We start from the raw sequence: 17,105 nt of genomic DNA, 5'->3' as shown, positions 1-17,105 counted from the left end.
TCCATCACCATAAGGACCCCTCATGTTGCGCTTTGAGAGCCACACCCACTTCCCTCCTGCCCCTACTTTCTTCTTAACTCCTAGTGACCACCAATCTTTTTCCCATTTCTATAACTTTGTTATTTAAAACATGTTACACAAGTGAAATTATACAGCATGTAAACTTTTGTGATTGGCTTTTTTCACTCAACAAAATCGCTGCAGAGTGTTGTTGCATGTATCAGTAGTTTGATCCGTTTTGTTGCTGAGTGCTATTCCACAATAACGGATGTACCACAGTTTGTTTAACCATTTCTCTACTGAAGGCATCTGGGTCGTTTCTAGTTTTTGGCTGTTACAAATAAAGCTGCTTTTTCCCTTTCCTTTTACCTTTCCCCTTCCCTTCCCTTTCCCTTTCCCCCTTCCTTTCCCCTCTCCCTCCCCGTCTCCTCCCTTCCCACCCCCCCCCCCCCAACTCCTCTCCTCATGGTCCTACTCTGTAGCCCAGGCTGGAGTGCTGTGGTGTGATCACAGCTTACTACAGCCTCAACCTTGCCAGCTCAAGTAATCCTCCCACCTCAGCCTCCTGAGTTTCTGGGACAACAGGCACACAACACCATGCCTAGATAAGAAAAAAAACATGCTTTTTTGAAGAGAGGGGGCAACTTTCTTGCCCAGTCTAGTCTCAAGCTCCTGGCCTCAAGCAATCCTCCCACCTTGGCCTCCCAAAATGCTGAGATTACTGGCTGGGCACAGTGATTCACGCCTGTAATCCCAGCACTTTGGGAGGCCAAGGAAGGTGGATTACTTGAGGTGAGGAGTTCGAGACCAGCCTGACCAACATGGTGAAACCCCCTCTATACTAACGTATGGAAATTAGCCAGGTGTTGTGATGGGAGCTTGTAATCCCAGTTACTGGGGAGGCTGAGATAGGAGAATTGCTTGAACCCGGGAGGCAGAGGTTGCAGTGAGCCGAGATTGCGTCACTGCACTCCAGCCTGGGCGACAGAAACAGAATTCGTCTCAAAAACAAAACAAAATGCTGAGATTACAGATGTGAGCTATGATGCCTGGTTCTGTTTTTCATTTATCTGTTTTCTTTTTCCTGCCTTCCTGTGGATTAATTGAGCACTTTTTAAGATTCCATTTTTATTCATTTGTAATGTTTTTGAGTGTTATATGTTTGTATAGACTTTTTAGTGGTTGCTCTAGGTATTATACATTATGTGTATATAGGTTATCACAGTCTACTGGTGTTGGCATTTTACTAGTTTGAGTGAAGAAGAGAAACCTTTCCTTCCTTTATATCCCTTTACCGTCTCCCATTTATGATACTAGATATTTAATAGTATAATATTATCATATTTAAATATTTTCTCTGCATACATTTAGAACCACATCAGACATTGTTATACTTTTTGCTTTAATCATCAAATGTAACTTAGAAAACCTAAGAGGGGCTTTCCAGCCCCGGCCCCAGCCCCTACAGCCACCAAGATGTTGATGCCTAAGAAGAATTGGATTCCCATTTATGAACTCCTTTTTAAGGAGGGAGTCATGGTGGCCAAGAAGGATGTCCACATGCCTAAGCACCTGGAGCTGGCAGACAAGGATGTGCCCAACCTTCATGTCCTGAAGGCCATGCAGTCTCCCAAGTCCCGAGGCTACGTGAAGGAACAGTTTACCTGGAGACATTTCTACTGGTACCTTACCGATGAGGGCGTCCAGTATCTCTGTGATTACCTTCATCTGCCCTGGAGATTGTGCCTGCCACTCTACGCTGCAGCCACCAGAGACTGGAAGTCCTCAACCTAAAGGTCTGGAGGGTGAGCGACCTGCAAAACTCACAAGAAGGGAAGCCGACGGAGATACCTACAGGCAGAGTGCTGTGCCCCCTGGTGCCGACAAGAAGGCTGAGGCTGGGGCTGGGTCAGCAACGGAATTCCAGTTTAAAGGTGGATTTGGTTGTGGACGTGGTCAGCCACCTCAGTAAAATTGGAGAGGATTATTTTGCATTGAATAAACTTATAGCCAAAAAAAATTAAAAAAAAAAGAAAAGAAAAGAAAAAGAAAACCTGAGAGGGGAAGGAAATCTTGTTGTATTTACCCATCTTTTTTCTACTCATGTTTCTTTCTTCTCAATATTTCAAGTTTCCGTTTTTTTTTTTTTTTAATCATTTTCTTTCTGTTTAGAGAACTTTTTCAGCCATTCTTTTAGTGTAGGTCTGCTGGTGGGAAATACTCCTAGTTTTCCTTCATCTGAGAATGTCTTGATTTCCCCTTCATTGCTGAAGGATATTTTTCTTTGTTATAGGATTCTGAATTGAAAGTTCTTTTCTTTCAGCATTTGAAAAATAGTATGCCACTTCCTTCTACCCTCTGACATTTCCAATGAGAAATCTGCCATTATTCACATTGTTTTCCCCTCAAAGGTTATTTTTCTCTGGTTTCAAGATTTTTTCTTTGTCTTTAGTTATCAGAAATTTAATTATGATCTGTCATGGCATGAATTTCATGTTTGCTGTGTTTGAAGTTTGCTTGGCTACTTGAATCTACAGGTTTGTGTGTTTTGCCAAATTTTGAAAGGTTTTGGTCATTATTTCTTTGAGAACATTTTTAACTCACCCTTTTTCTTCTCTCTACCTGGAATTCTGATGGCTGGACGGAATCATCTCTCAGTGCCCCAACCCAGCCTAGTTGTCTATGCTCTTCCAATTGGAATTGCCTGGGTTTACGAAACAGACCAGACTGGACCTTTGTTAGCTAATAACCCCTTTGTTCTGACTGAAGGATGCCCTGCCTTTTCCCAGCCTGCCTCCAGGTATGGGGAGATAGTGTTCTTTTTTTTTTTTTTTCCCCCCTCTTTGAGATGGAGTCTCGCTCTGTTGCCCATGCTGGAGTGCAGTGGTGTGATCTTGGCTCCCTGGAACCTCCACCTCCCAGGTTCAAGTGATTCTCCTGCATCAGCCTCCCTAGTAGCTGGGATTACAGGTGCCTGCTACCACACCCGGCTGAGTTTTATATTTTTAATAGAGATGGGGTTTCACCATGTTGGCCAGGCTAGTCTCAAACTCCTGACCTCAGGTGATCCACCCACCTTGGCCTCCCAAAGTGCTAGGTTTACTGGCGTGAACCATCGCACCCGGCTGAAAGAGCGTTTTAATAAAAGTGCGGGTGTATCCTGGGAAGAAAGAATTGTCAGCCATTCTGGCTATTTTGAAATCATTTCCTCTTCTTTCTTTTGTAATATTTTCTTGACCTAGATGTCGTAGAGCATTCTCTGTGCATTCAGAAAATACCTTTGCGAAGTGCTGTGGCATACAACAGCTCTGGAGGAGTTAACAGAAGGGGTAATTCTTCACAGAACACAAATAACTGAGAGGCAGATGCCATGGGAGGCCTTGTGACGCTGTGGGAGCTCCAGGAGGGGAAGACGTGTTTCCCACAGGATGCAGGGTAGCATCTTGGAAGATGAGGCATTTGAACATGAACTTGAGGAACTTGCAGATGCCCTAGGTGAAAATGGGAAGAATGGATATTTAAGGCACAGGAAATGATGGGAGCAAAGACACTGAAGTTGGAAACCATCGAATGTATTGGACAGGGCACTGAGAGATGGTAGCAAGAGGTGTGAGTTTACCCACACTGTGGAGGGCCTTGCATGCCACTCTAAGGATGTGGCTTTTATCTCATAGGAATTAAGTGTTTTCATAAAACCAGCTACTTTGTTAGGGTTGGGAAGGTTTAAGGGCCATTGTGACAGTGTCTTCTGTCTTTCCTACTTTTGGATTCACTTCAAGAAGTGGGAGGATGCTGATGTTTCAGTGCTACCCTCCTGTTTGGCAGAGAGTAACCTCCATACATTTTCTCATTTTCTTTCTTTCTTTATTATTTTTTTTGAGATGGCATCTCGCTCTGTTGTCCAGGCTGGAGTGCAGTAGTGCGATATCAGTTCACTGCAGCCTCCCCCTCCCTGGTTCAAGCGATTCTCCTGCCTCAGCCTCCTGACAGCTGGGATTACAGGCGCCCACCACCATGCCTGGCTAATTTTTTTTGTATTTTTAGTAGAGATGGGGTTTCATCATGTTGGCCAGGCTGGTCTCGAACTCCTGACCTCAGGTGATCCTTCCACCTCAGCCTCCCAAAATGCTGGGATTATAGGCATGAGCCACCACACCTGGCAACATTTTCAAGTAATATTCAACAAAAGAACCCTCAGCTGGGGGCCAGGCACAGTAGTGGCTCATGCCTGTAATCCCAGCACTTTGGGAGGCCGAGGCAGGAGGATCACAAAGTCAGGAGGTCAAGACCAGCCTGGCCAACGTGGTGAAACCCCGTGTCTACTAAAAATACAAAAATTAGCCAGGTGTGGTATTGTGTGCCTGTAATCCCAGCTACTTGGGAGGCTGAGGCAGGAGAATTGCTTGAGCCCAGGAGGCAGAGGCTGCAGTGAGCTGAGATCGTGTCACTGCACTCCAGCCTGGGAGACAAGAGCAAGACTCCATCTCAAACAAACAAACAAACAAACAACCCTCAGTTGGATGGTAATATACCCATTTTACAGATAAAAACACCAAGAGTTAAGTATCTCACCAAAGACTGATTTCTTCTCTGCCAAGTTGGAAGGTTATCTTCTCCAGACATTTGGAAGGTTAAGAGGGTTCCTTAAAACCTGTCTGTTACCGGTAAGATGTTTTGATGACCAAATGACCTTAAGATCACTTTCATTCTTGGGTAGCCCAGCACCTATTTCTCTTCATTGTCTGGGAGAGGCATATACTCCATCCTCATGCTGTCACAGAATGGAATCCAGAAGGAGCCTGAGATATACTTGGTCCAACTCCTTATTTTTCCGGTGTGAACCAGAGATCCATAGTGGCTAAGCCCCTCATTCACCTCCATGCATAGTACAGGTGATCTACTCTGCCTTGTTAGTTTTCTCTCAACGTTATCATCTTCCCAATCTATAGGCCCCTAGTTTTCCCTCCTACCACCTTTTTTCCTTTCAGGTTTTTAATTTTCCCCACAAAGTGTTGTGTTTGTTTGTTTGTTTGTTTTTGTTTTGTTTTGTTTTTGAGACGGAGTCTTACTGTGTCGCCCAGGCTGGAGTGCAGTGGTGCCATCTCAGCTCACTGCAAGCTCTGCCTCCCGGGTTCACGCACTCTCCTGCCTCAGCCTCCTGAGTAGCTGGGACTACAGGCGCCTGCCACCAAGCCCGGCTAATTTTGTTTTTGTATTTTTTAGAAGAGACGGGATTTCTCTGTGTTAGCCAGGATGGTCTCGATCTCCTGACCTCGTGATCCACCTGCCTTGGCCTCCCAAAGTGCTGGGATTATAGGCATGAGCCACCGTGCCCAGCCTTTTTTTTAAAAAACCTTCTTTGAAGCCTGGGCAACATGGCAAAACCTCATCTCTACAAAAAATACAAAAATTAGATGGGCATATTGGTGCACCTATAGTCCCAGCTACTTGGGAGGGTGGATCACTTAAGCCTGGGAGGTCGAGGCTGCAGTCACACACACACACACACACACACACACACACACTTATTTGACTTATGAATGAAAACCTGCTTTATTCTTTGAAATTAGGCTGATCTCTAGATGAATACTGTTATCTTGCCTGCTTTCACTTGGATAATTTCCGTGTGGCTCATAGAAATGGGAGTTTGAATTCAGGTATTTTCTTATAGTTTAGTTCAGGAAGAATATGCTAGTCTTATAAAGTGCATCAATAACTTGCTGGCTGGTTGTCAGGAGCAGAAATTCTGGATTGAGGATGAGCAGTCCAGGAATGACCTCTCCACAACCAGAGAAAGAAGAGTGCATGCAATGTGTTCCCTGTTGTCCAAGAACCAGGGTAGCCCTGCTGGGGCCGTACAGAGCAGTGTGCCATGTAGTCCTTGTTGTGAAAGAAAGGACTGTCAGATGGTCCCAGAGTCACCGCCCCAAACACCTGATTTTGGGCAAGGTAACGCTGCCTCCCTGGACTTGTTTTCCTAGTCTGTGAAGTGGTGATGACAAGGCCCGCTCCACAGGGCTGGCAGAAGCACGCTGTACTGGTAGCACTTTGTACCTGTAGACTGTAAAGGTGAGGGGTTATTGTTGCTGTCATTGTCATTATTAGGGCAGCGTGGACATTCTCAGGCTGACTCTCCAGGGTGAACTGACAGGAGATGAACTTGAACACATAGCCCAGAAGGTACTGCGGAATTCTGGTGGGCAAGGCCCCCTCCCCACACCAGCGCTTCCTTGCTGCTGGCCTCTTACCCTAGTACTGCCTGGAGCTGACTCTGGTGACGCGAGCGTGGGAGCCCCTCCTTTCAGCAACATCCAGCTTGCCTCAGCCTTGTGCACTGCTTTGGGGCAGGAGGAGTCCCCCACTAAAATTAAAACTAAGCTGCTATTTCTGCCAATTTTCCCTGGCCGGTGTTCTTGCTGCTGTGTGGCTTGTGTTAGAGGTTCTGAAATGAGTTTTTGGAGAGGAAAGTCAGACTAACCCTTCAAGTCTTTGGAGAAACAGGTCTTCTGCATTAGTTGAGGGGCAGGAGTTCTGGGCTTGCCATGTGATTTCTGAGCCATCTCTCTCTCTGTCTTGTCTCTCTTCGGCCAGGCGGGAAGGAAGACCTATGCCATGGTGTCCGGCCACTCCACTGGTCATTCTCTGGCTTCAGAACTGGTGGAGTCCCATGATGGACATGAGGAGATCATTAAGGTAAGCTTAGTTCACCTCCAACTTTTCTCCCTGTCCTCTTCCTCCCTGTACGTATGTGAGAGGGAGCAGTTGATGTTGTTGCCAAAGGGAGCTTGTGGTTTGATGGAAGGAACCAGACCTGAGCTGCTAGTTCCTGGCAATCTCCTAGAAACATCTTAATTAATACCAGGAGACTACAGTCTGCCTGTTAGCAACTTTGGTGCGGCCTGGCCCCAGGCAAGGGGCCGTACTGGATGACCTTACTAGGGGCCTATCCACTGACCATGTTTTGCTGCTGGAGGTTGTGGAGACAGGTAGGAGGTGTGTTTATGGAACTTATTATTTTCCTATAATGGGTTCATCCTGATGGAACTTATTTATTTATTTATATGTTTTTAGTTTTGTAGAGACAATCTCACCTTGTTGCCTGAGCTGGTCTCCAACTCCTGGGCTCAAGCAATCGTCCTGCCTCAGCCTCCCAAAATGCTGGTATTATAGGTGTGCACCACCCCACCTGGCTGATGGAACTTTTTTTTTTTTTTTTTTTTGAGACGGAGTCTCGCTCTGTCGCCCAGGCTGGAGTGCAGTGGCCGGATCTCAGCTCACTGCAAGCTCCGCCTCCTGGGTTTACGCCATTCTCCTGCCTCAGCCTCCCAAGTAGCTGGGACTACAGACGCCCGCCACCTCGCCCGGCTAGTTTTTTGTATTTTTAGTAGAGACGGGGTTTCACCGGGTTAGCCAGGATGGTCTCGATCTCCTGACCTCGTGATCCACCCGTCTCGGCCTCCCAAAGTGCTAGGATTACAGGCTTGAGCCACCGCGCCCAGCTGGAACTTATTTTTTTAAAAATAAAATGATTTTTGTTATTTCTCTCTCTTTTTTAATAAGACAGCTTTTCGAGATATAAATCCCATACCATATGATTGACTCAGTTACAGTACAGTTATGTGCTACATAACAACATTTCGGTCTGTGATGGACTGCGTAGACAACAGTGGTCCCATAAGATTATTATACTCCATTTTCACTGTATTTTTTCTAGGTTTGATACATTACCATTGTGTGATAATCACCTACAGTATTCAGTACACTAACATGCTGTGCATGTTTGTCTGTAGCCTGGGAGCAATCGGGTACACCGTACAACCTAGGGGTGTAGGAGGCCATGCCGTCTAGGTTTGTGTGTGTACACTCTGTGATGTTTGTACAAGGATGAAATCGCCTAATGATGCATCCCTCAGAATGTGTTGCTATGATTAAGTGATGCATGACTGTGTATATGTGAGTGTTTATGCCAATATAGCTATGGAGCATTTAGCTAAATTTACTGCATGAGGGTAAATTTCCAGAAGTAGAATTGATAGACCAAAAGGTAAATATATTTTTAGGTCTTCTGATCCGAATCACCACATTCCACCCAGTAAATTGGCGGTAACAATTTATCCTCCCACCAGCACTATATGAAGCTGCCTATTTTTGTATAGTTAATTTAATTTGAGGTTTCTTAACTAAATAGTGTTCTTATTTCAGGTGTACTTGAAGGGGAGGTCTGGAGACAAGATGATTCATGAGAAGAATATTAACCAGCTGAAGAGTGAGGTCCAGTACATCCAGGAGGTGGGCACCCCTTCCCTCTCACGCAGTGCCTAGGTCATTTCTCTAAATCTCACATTTTTTTTGGCTGTCTTCCTTTGTGGATTCTGGTTTTTCCGCTTCTTTTTCCTTTATGCCTCTGAAATGCCGCCATCCCCTCCCGTGTGTCAGATATATAACTTTCGACCCTTCATACGTGATCCATTAATCCACGGATACTTAAGTACTATGTGCCTAGCACTGTCCCCAGCCACCTATCGAAAATTACCAGCCAACTTTTCACAGCATTTCTTCACTCCCTTCCTGGCTCATGTTTCTCATGGGCACTTATGCCCATATAACATATTACACATTTTACTTATTTGTCTTTTGTGTTGTGTGTGTCTCCCCAACAAGAATGTCAGCTGTAGCCCCACTTGACCAGGGTACCTCTCTCCATCCTACGGCCAGTAGTTAGGACAGTGCCTGACTCATAGTCCAGGCCGGGGATGGTGCACAGAGTTGGGTGAGTTGGCGTGCTCTCTTTCTCTACCCTAAAGCTCAAGTTTCTTCCCCTCCCCTCCCAGGCCAGGAACTGCCTACAGAAGCTCCGGGAGGATATAAGTAGCAAGCTTGACAGGGACCTAGGAGATTCTCTCCATCGACAGGAGATACAGGTAATAGGAAACGGTCCATGGTTGGGTCCCCACCGAGGAAGTGGGGTTGTGCCAGGCAGTCTCATTTACCAGTTACCCAGTGTGTGCTCAGTCTGGCATCTCTGCCAGGAATGGAGAAAATAGAGGTGATGCTGGCTTCTCTGGAGCACTCACAATCTGGTTAGGACTCTCCAGCCGATGAGCACTTACATTTACACATGTCAGCTTAAGCATAAGTACACCTGCTCCTGAAACACTGTACAGAAATTGAACTTACACAAATTAAATATCATCAGTTGTTAGCAAAGCCTCTTATCTATAAGGATTCTGTGATCAAGCTTCCTGTAATAATGGAATTTTATAAAGCAGACAATCACCTGTAAATCCACACTTCTCATAAGCTGATCTTGCTTAGTTTGGGTGGCACCTGTAGTGTGATTTGAAGTCCGTGCCCTAGCCTGTTATTAATCTTCTATATAGTTATGTCTAACCTGGGATGGGAAGCTCCTCAAGGTTAGGAGTTCACCCCACCCCCATCCCGTGTCTGTATCCTCACCCTCCCTCTCTCCCCAGGTCTGGGATGTAGAAGGCATCAGTAAATGTTTGTTAGACTGAACAGATTGGATAAGTCTTTCCTGGGATGGATAATCCTGGGATCCTGCTTTTCAGTTTTTCCAAAACTCGAGGATAGAAATGCCCTTGGGAGAACAGAGCTGTCTCTTTGTGACTTCGCCCTCATCCTTTAGATTCTGAGTTGTATCTTTGATTTGCATTTTGGTTCGGGCAGGGTGTCTTGCTCCAGCAGCAGCCCCTGCCTTCGTTCCCTTGAGGGGAACAGCGGCCCAGCAGCTGGTGCAAGGAAAGTTCTTTGTCTTGGACATGCACTTGTGTGGTGGAACATTTCCTAATTTTTGCTTTGGCTGAAGGCAGGCCTTTCAGTGCCTGAGCTCACATCTGGCTGGTGGGAGCTCCTTTGTCAGGTGGCAGGAGAACCTAATGTGCACAGAGACTGGCCCAAAGTCCAGCCCCCTTGTTTGCACAAACCAGCTGTCATATGATGAATAATCAGGCTTTGGGTCAGAAATAATTTAAAAAGGCTTCCCTTTGTAATTTTTGCTTTGTCAAACTTTGCCACGATCCCTGGGGGCAAGGGAAACTCTTTGTGTCAGGCAGCTGCACTTATTCCCTGGCTAAGAAGAATGGACTACACATACTTTTCTATCTGCTGAAAGGTTTTAGCCTGAGGTTTTTTTTCATCCTCCCTATAAGGCTAGGGTGTTCCCTTTCAAGGCCACACACATTTCTCCACCCCCTCTTGTTTCTGTTTTCTCTGGGAACACTAGGAATCTTTTTTTCTTTCCCTTCCTTCCCTCTTCCTCTTTTCTTTTCTTAATTCCTTCCTTTTTCTCCCTCCCTGTCTTTTTCTCTCTCCCTGCCTCCCTTTCACCTTCCTCTCTCTCTCCCTGTCTTTCTCTAAGATTTGAGTGTTAGGAGAATAATGTTCAAAGTTGGTTGCTTTCATCTGTTTTAACTCCCAATTTTATTTTTCTTTGAACAGGTGGTGCTAGAAAAGCCAAATGGCTTTAGTCAGAGTCCCACGGCCCTGTACAGCAGCCCACCTGAGGTGGGTAACAGAGGACACAACGGTGGCTCTGCTTAGCCAGGGGCAGGATTGCCTCCTCCCCATCCTTTTGTTTATTGCTTTCTCTCTCTCTCTCTCATTAAATACAAGAGTAGTAGTTGACATAAAAATTCAAACAATAGAGAAATATAAAGAGTGGAAATTCTCCTTCCCCAATCTCACTCCTTACAAGTATCCACTGTTAACAGATTGAAGTGGGTGGATCTTTCTAGGGCAGTGCTTCTCAGCCTCAGCTGCTCATTGGAATGGCCTTGCAAGCTTTAAAGGATATGATGCCTGGGTCCCATCCCTAGAGCTTGTCATTTCATTGTTCCAATAGGTGGCCTGGGCATCAGGACTTTTAAGAGCTCTTCAGGTGATACTAATGTTTAGCTAAAGTTGAGTGCCAGTATTCTAGAATATTTTTATATACATAGACAACCATATTTAAATATCATGTATATGTTATATACATACCATATACATGATAAATATATGTATATAATATATATGTACTTTTCTCAACTATAGGATGGTAAATACATTTTTCTTTGCTTGCTTTTTTTTTTTTAACTAAAGAGTATATTATAACCTTCTTTCCATGTCAGTATATAATAGATCTACCTCATTCTTTTGAATAACTACATAGTATTTCCTTCCATGGCTGTACTTGATCAATTGACTGATTGACTGACAGAGTCTTACTCTGTCACCCAGGATGCAGTGCAGTGGTGTGATCTTGGCTCACTGCAACCTCCGCCTCCTGGGTTCAAGCAATTCTCGTGCCTCAGCCTCCTGAGTAGCTGGGACTACAGGCATGAGCCACCACGCCTGGCTAATGTTTGTATTTTTAGTAGAGATGGGGTTTCACCATGTTGGCCAAGCTGGTCTCGAACTCCTGACCTCAGGTGATCCACCCACCTCGGCCTCCCAAAGTGTTAGGATTACAGGCATGAGCCACTGCACCCGGCCACCATGACTGTATTTTTAAAAAGTGTGTTTTTATGTTTTTTTGTGATTATATAATACAAAACATTCATACTGTAGAAAATTTGGAAAATTCAGAAACACAGAAAAGTGAAAGAAGAAAAAAATGTCACTTGTAATCTACTCAGAGAAAAACCACAGTGAAATTTCATCTTTCCCTGAATGCAAATATATATTTATAATATTCACATTGTACAGTATGTGGCATGTCTTTATAATTGTTTTTTTTTTTTGTTTCTTTAGTTGGGTATGTTTTGGCATTTGGTGTTTTTGGCCCTCAGGTATAGGTTGAATCAGACCCACCCATTAGTTCATGGCACATCGTCCTCGTGGGTCCTGTCAAGTCCTCTCACTGGTTTTAGTTTTTGTTTTTTGTTTTTTTTGCCTCTCCACCTCCTGCAAGAGGCACTCACTCTAATGAATTCAATATATGGCTTTAAATATGTCTGTAAAATGTTTCAATATACGTGATGAACTTGTGCTATATCTTCTTCAAGCAGTCCTCCCACCTCAGCCTACCCAGTAGCTTGTTCTTATTTTCCCTGGTACCATGTTTTTTAGGATCTATCTAAATTGCTGTATTAAAATCTAGTTCGCCGGGCGCGGTGGCTCAAGCCTGTAATCCCAGCACTTTGGGAGGCCGAGGCGGGCGGATCACGAGGTCAGGAGATCGAGACCATCCTGGCTAACACGGTGAAACCCCGTCTCTACTAAAAATACAAAAAGAAATTAGCCGGGCGTGGTGGCGGGCGCCTGTAGTCCCAGCTACTCCGGAGGCTGAGGCAGGAGAATGGCGGGAACCCGGGAGGCGGAGCTTGCAGTGAGCCGAGATCGCGCCACTGCACTCCAGTCTGGGCGACAGAGCGAGACTCCGTCTCAAAAAAAAAAAAAAAAAAAATCTAGTTCATTGCTTCTGCCTCTACATGTAGTTTTATAACTTACTTTTTTGCTTCATATTATATCACATGATGAAATAATATTTTCCTGAAAGTTTTCCATGCCATTAAACAGCCTTATGAGAACACTCTTTGAAATAAGTGCATAATAGTTGTGTTCCAGGAGCCTTTTAAAACATTTTCACCTGCCCATTGGCTCAGGTGAGGATTTAGGGAAATTGACTGGATAACTTATGACATCTAGATTTGGAATGCTGTGATTCTTAACCACTTGCTTTAGATGTGAAGCTTGGACTTTCTCCTTCTTTTGAATCACCATATTTGGCAAATACATTGTTGGCAACAAATTACAATAACACCTGGTAATATCTGTTTGGCCTCTTTCTTCTCACAAGCTCAAAGCTGTACCGGATGTTATCTTACCTGGTTTTGAGGCAGCCTGTAAGGCAGGGTGTGGTAGGGAGTGTACTTACTGCCTCACAGATAAAGAAATGAAGGCCCACAGGACTTCATTTCTTCATTGTCACCCACAGGATGATAATGCAGAGACTGGGACCCTGTCTCCCTCCTCCCAGCCGAGAGCTCTGAGCTCTGGTTTGAAGGCGTTGCTGCTTCCCACTGTGCAAGATTGGGAGAGATTTTTCTGTCAAACTCACAGGGAGTTCGTAATCGAAGTGTCTGGTGCCTGTGCAGCAGAGACGGGGGCGAGACCCTACGTGTTAGCTCATCCCTAACCACCAGCCCACGGTTGGGTGTGTCTGGGAGAGACTGAGCAGTTACCTCGATGAGACACCGTTTTCCACATCGAATCAGATTCCTGGACTCATTGCATGCTTTTGCCATAAACCTGTCCATCCATCAGTAACCCTTTATATGCTGCTCTCCGTGCCAAAAGCTGAGAATGGTAAAGGATGTGCTTTTGGACCACTCCCTTTGTGATGGGTGCGACATAGTCCCTGTCCTGTGGGAACTGTAGTCCAAAGGGGAACATGGTCTCTGCTCTCAGACAGTTGTAGGCGGATAGAGGGAAATAGGACACACACGTAGAGACAGCAGCCACATAGTCGCCAAGAAATCAATCAGTGGATACATAAGTGAAATACTACTGAGCATGTCCTAAAATAATTGGGTGTTTTGAGGCTAGCAGGGTTCTTTAGGGTATGAAAGGACAATGTTTCATTGAATAACTCAGAATTCCTGGCTGCCTAAGGTAACTCTCCCCTTGTGTGACGACAGTTCTTTTGTGAGGGTGGTCTGGACGAGATGGTCCAAACCAGTGTGTGCCTGGGAGGGGACTTTTATTACTGAGTCAGAAACTTGATGGCTTCCTCTTCCCTTCCTCGCTCTGGCTGTAGGTGGACACCTGTATAAATGAGGATGTTGAGAGCTTGAGGAAGACTGTGCAGGACTTACTGGCCAAGCTTCAGGAGGCCGAGCGGCAACACCAGTCAGACCGTGTGGCTTTTGAGGTGAGATTTGGGATTTGGGGAGAAGGTACCCTAAGGGATGGGCTACCGAACACAGGTGCCAGTGATGTCTCAGCTTGGACTTCCTGTCTCTCTGGCTGAGTGCCACAAACTGGAAAACAAGACTGTGAAGCCTGGAACGCTTGTCTGCTTCTCCCTCTCCTGGACGTTTATACTGTTTACTGTCCAAGGCCGGCCCATAGTTCAAAGGTCAGCTTGGGATTCTCTGTTCTGATGAATTTGAGGGTGGTGCCCATCTGGGGCAGCCAGTGATTCAGAAGTCATTTCTGTCTGTGTCGTGGTAAGAATCCCTGGGCTCTTGAGACTCTGTGCAGGCAAGGACTGCTGTTGGCATGTCACCCCCGCGTCCCTAGTGTCTGGCGCAATACCTGGTATTAGATAGGCGCTTCATAAACGTGGACTGGATGAGTGACTAAATCTGTGTTGTTGTAGAAAGAACTGCACCCATCGAGTTGGAGGATTTGGGCTCTAGACTCAGCTTTGCAGAGCTTTGTGGTCTAGAATGAGTATCTTTTTTTCACTCTGCCACCAAGCTGGAGTGCAGTGGCACAATCTTGGCTCACTGCAAGTTTCGCCTCCCAGGTTCAAGCGATTCTCCTGCCTCAGCCTCCCAAGTAGCTGGGATTACAGGCACGTGCCACCATGCCCAGCTAATTTTTGTGTTTTTATTAGAGACGGGGTTTCACCATGTTGGCCAGGCTGGTCTCGATCTCCTGACCTTGTGATCCACCTGCCTCAGCCTCCCAAAGTGCTGGGATTACAGGCGTGAGCCACCGCGCCCGGCCTGGAATGAGTATATTAATTACTGTTATAGTACAGAAGTCTATAAATGGAGAGTAAAGCCCCCTACTATATGTGAGGTCTTCCATGTTTTCTAGAAAATTCTTTGAGTATAAAACAAGGTACATGGGCAGTTTCCTTCCTCCCTTCCTCCCTTCTCTTCCCTTCCCTTCCCTCCCCTTCCCTCCCCTCCCCTCCCCTCCCTTCCCCTCCCCTCTCCTCCCCTCCCTTCCTTTCCTTTCCTTTCTTGACAGGGTCCCACTCTGTTGCCAGGCTTGAGTGCAGTGGCCCAATCTTGGCTCAATGCAACCTTCCCTCCCCTCCCCTCCCCTCCCCTCCCCTCCCCTCCCCTCCCCTCCCCTCCCCTCCCTTCCTTTCCTTTCCTTTCCTTTCTTGACAGGGTCCCACTCTGTTGCCAGGCTTGAGTGCAGTGGCACAATCTTGGCTCAATGCAACCTCCACCTCCCAGACTCAAGCCATCTCCCACCTCAGCCTCCTGAGTAGTTGGGACAACAGGTGCACACCACCATGCTTGTCTAATTTTTGTGCCTTTTGTAGAGACAGGGTCTTGTCATGTTGTCCAGGCTGGTCTCAAACTCCTAGGCTCAAGCAGTCTGCGTGCCTCGGCCTCCCAAAGTGTGGGGATTACAGGCATGAGCCACCACACCTGGCCCATGGGCAGTTTTCCAACTGCTCTGTGTGAAGTTAACCATTTGTTACCTGCTTTTGTTCTTCCACAAGTAACATATTCTTTGTGTCATAAATATGTTATGATAGGGTTATATCCTGCATAGGCATGCTGGGAGCTGGTAAAAAGAGAAACGCCAGCCTGAACTCTTCATTTTCATGGAACTGAGGAGGAGAATTTTTGAGAGGAGGCTTGGGGGTGAGGAGGAAGGGCACCAAGGATGATAAACTGTGTTAGCCGAAGTCTTATTAGAACAAGTAGTTTAACCTCTCTGAGCATCTGTTTCAACTTTTGGAAAAAGGGTTAATGAAATACACCTTACAAGTTTGTTGTGTAGATCGAGTGAGGTAATATATGTGAGGGCACTTGATTATTCTGAAGGGTTTTAGAAATATAAAATTGTCTATATTTTTCTTAGCAATCAGTTTAACAAGGAGATTTTCCTATTGTAAATAGCTTGGACTTAGGGTAATATTAAAATTAGTTTGTCATCTCAGAACAAAGGAGCTGTGTGGTGAAGGGGTATGTTGCATCTATTTCAGATTCCACAATTTGTATAATTTAGTTGGTGATGTATCAGTTGGTGACCAGCTGTTTCCTACCGTTTCCAAACAAAACGGGAGGAAAGTAAGGTTGAGGCTCTAGCACTGACCAGGTTGTGAATTTTGGAAAAAAAAAAATCTGCATTGAGAGGCATTATGAAGTTGTGGAAATTAACAGAAATACTTGCTGGTTTTAATCACACATGGAGGAGTCTGCTGCTCTGGATTTCAGAGCCTGAGCAAAAGTACCCTGACAGCTGTAGCCCACTGTCCAGAATTTAGAAGGGTTTATTTTTCTTAACCCCATAGTATGCAGCACCACCTGCAGTAGGAGATGCTTCTTGCTGGGCGCTGTGGCTCACACCTGTAATCCCTCAGGAGGCTGAGGCAGGAGGATCCTTGAGCCCAGGAGTTTGAGACCAGCCTGGCCAACATAGATCTCATCTCTACAAAAATAAAAAAATTAGCCCGGTGTGGTGGAGCAAGCCTGTGGCTCCAGCTACTTGGAAGGCTGAGGTGGGAGGATCTTTGGAGCCCAGGAGGTGGAGGCTGTGGTGAGCTATGATTACGCCACTGCACTCTCGCCTGGGCAACAGATTGAGACCTTGTCTAAAAAATAATATAATACATGAGTAATTTTTTTTTGAAAAAGGAGATGCTCCTTGGGTCATTCCCACTGTTGGGCTAGGTTGGCAACCTTTTTATAATTAAGAGGTTCCCTTGGGGGCAGGGTTGGCTGGAGCTACGGAGTCAAATGTGGAAGGGGAGTCCGTATTTTTTTTTAACCTTTTGCTCCGACAGTGGGGTGCAAGAATCGGACCATGGCCTTGTTAACACTGTGCTTGAGCTCACATCAACCTCGGTGCAGTGTTTATTTACATACAGAAATGAAAGGCCTTACTTTTAAGTTCCTGCCTATGGGAATGGCCTGTTTCAGGTTAATATGGGTCATTTGAAGGCTTGTCTCAGTCTCTCCTAGTGAATTGGACTCCCTGGTCTAGTTTTCTGAACCTCGGGGTAGGAAGGGCAAGATGATCAATTACCATGAAAATAACTTGCCATTAAGCACGGGTTTCCTGTTCTACTGGCTGCTTGCTGTCAAGAAGGATTTGCAGTGAGAGTGAGTTTGCTCTGGACAGGGCTGGTGTGTAGCATAGACACATCCCATCACACATCACCCTGTGCTGTACTTTCTCCTCCCCAG

The 17,105-nt window shown here is 45.7% G+C and overlaps 1 protein-coding gene and 1 pseudogene across 7 annotated transcripts in view; both read left to right on the top strand.

Moving 5' to 3' along the window:
- Window positions 1–17,105, top strand: part of TUFT1 (tuftelin 1) — a 44,607-nt gene that overhangs the window by 15,800 nt on the left and 11,702 nt on the right. Inside the window, exons 2-7 of one of the 7 annotated variants that reach the window (XM_005541873.4) lie at window positions 6,106–6,180; window positions 6,592–6,693; window positions 8,203–8,289; window positions 8,832–8,921; window positions 10,459–10,524; window positions 13,760–13,873. In XM_005541873.4, the coding sequence (XP_005541930.2) occupies window positions 6,106–6,180; window positions 6,592–6,693; window positions 8,203–8,289; window positions 8,832–8,921; window positions 10,459–10,524; window positions 13,760–13,873 (534 nt within the window). Of the gene's footprint in view, window positions 1–6,105; window positions 6,181–6,591; window positions 6,694–8,202; window positions 8,290–8,831; window positions 8,922–10,458; window positions 10,525–13,198; window positions 13,309–13,759; window positions 13,874–17,105 lie in introns of those variants that run through there. The other 6 variants (XM_005541874.4, XM_005541875.5, XM_005541877.5 and 3 more) reach the window with 6 other exon arrangements.
- LOC141407166 (small ribosomal subunit protein eS10-like) lies at window positions 1,326–2,102 on the top strand (annotated as a pseudogene).

The sequence above is a fragment of the Macaca fascicularis genome, chromosome 1, assembly GCF_037993035.2.
Source record: "Macaca fascicularis isolate 582-1 chromosome 1, T2T-MFA8v1.1".
NCBI classification, from domain to species: domain Eukaryota; kingdom Metazoa; phylum Chordata; class Mammalia; order Primates; family Cercopithecidae; genus Macaca; species Macaca fascicularis.
The sequence above is the reverse complement of the archived record's forward strand: the minus strand, read 5'-3'. Positions and strand labels throughout refer to the sequence as shown.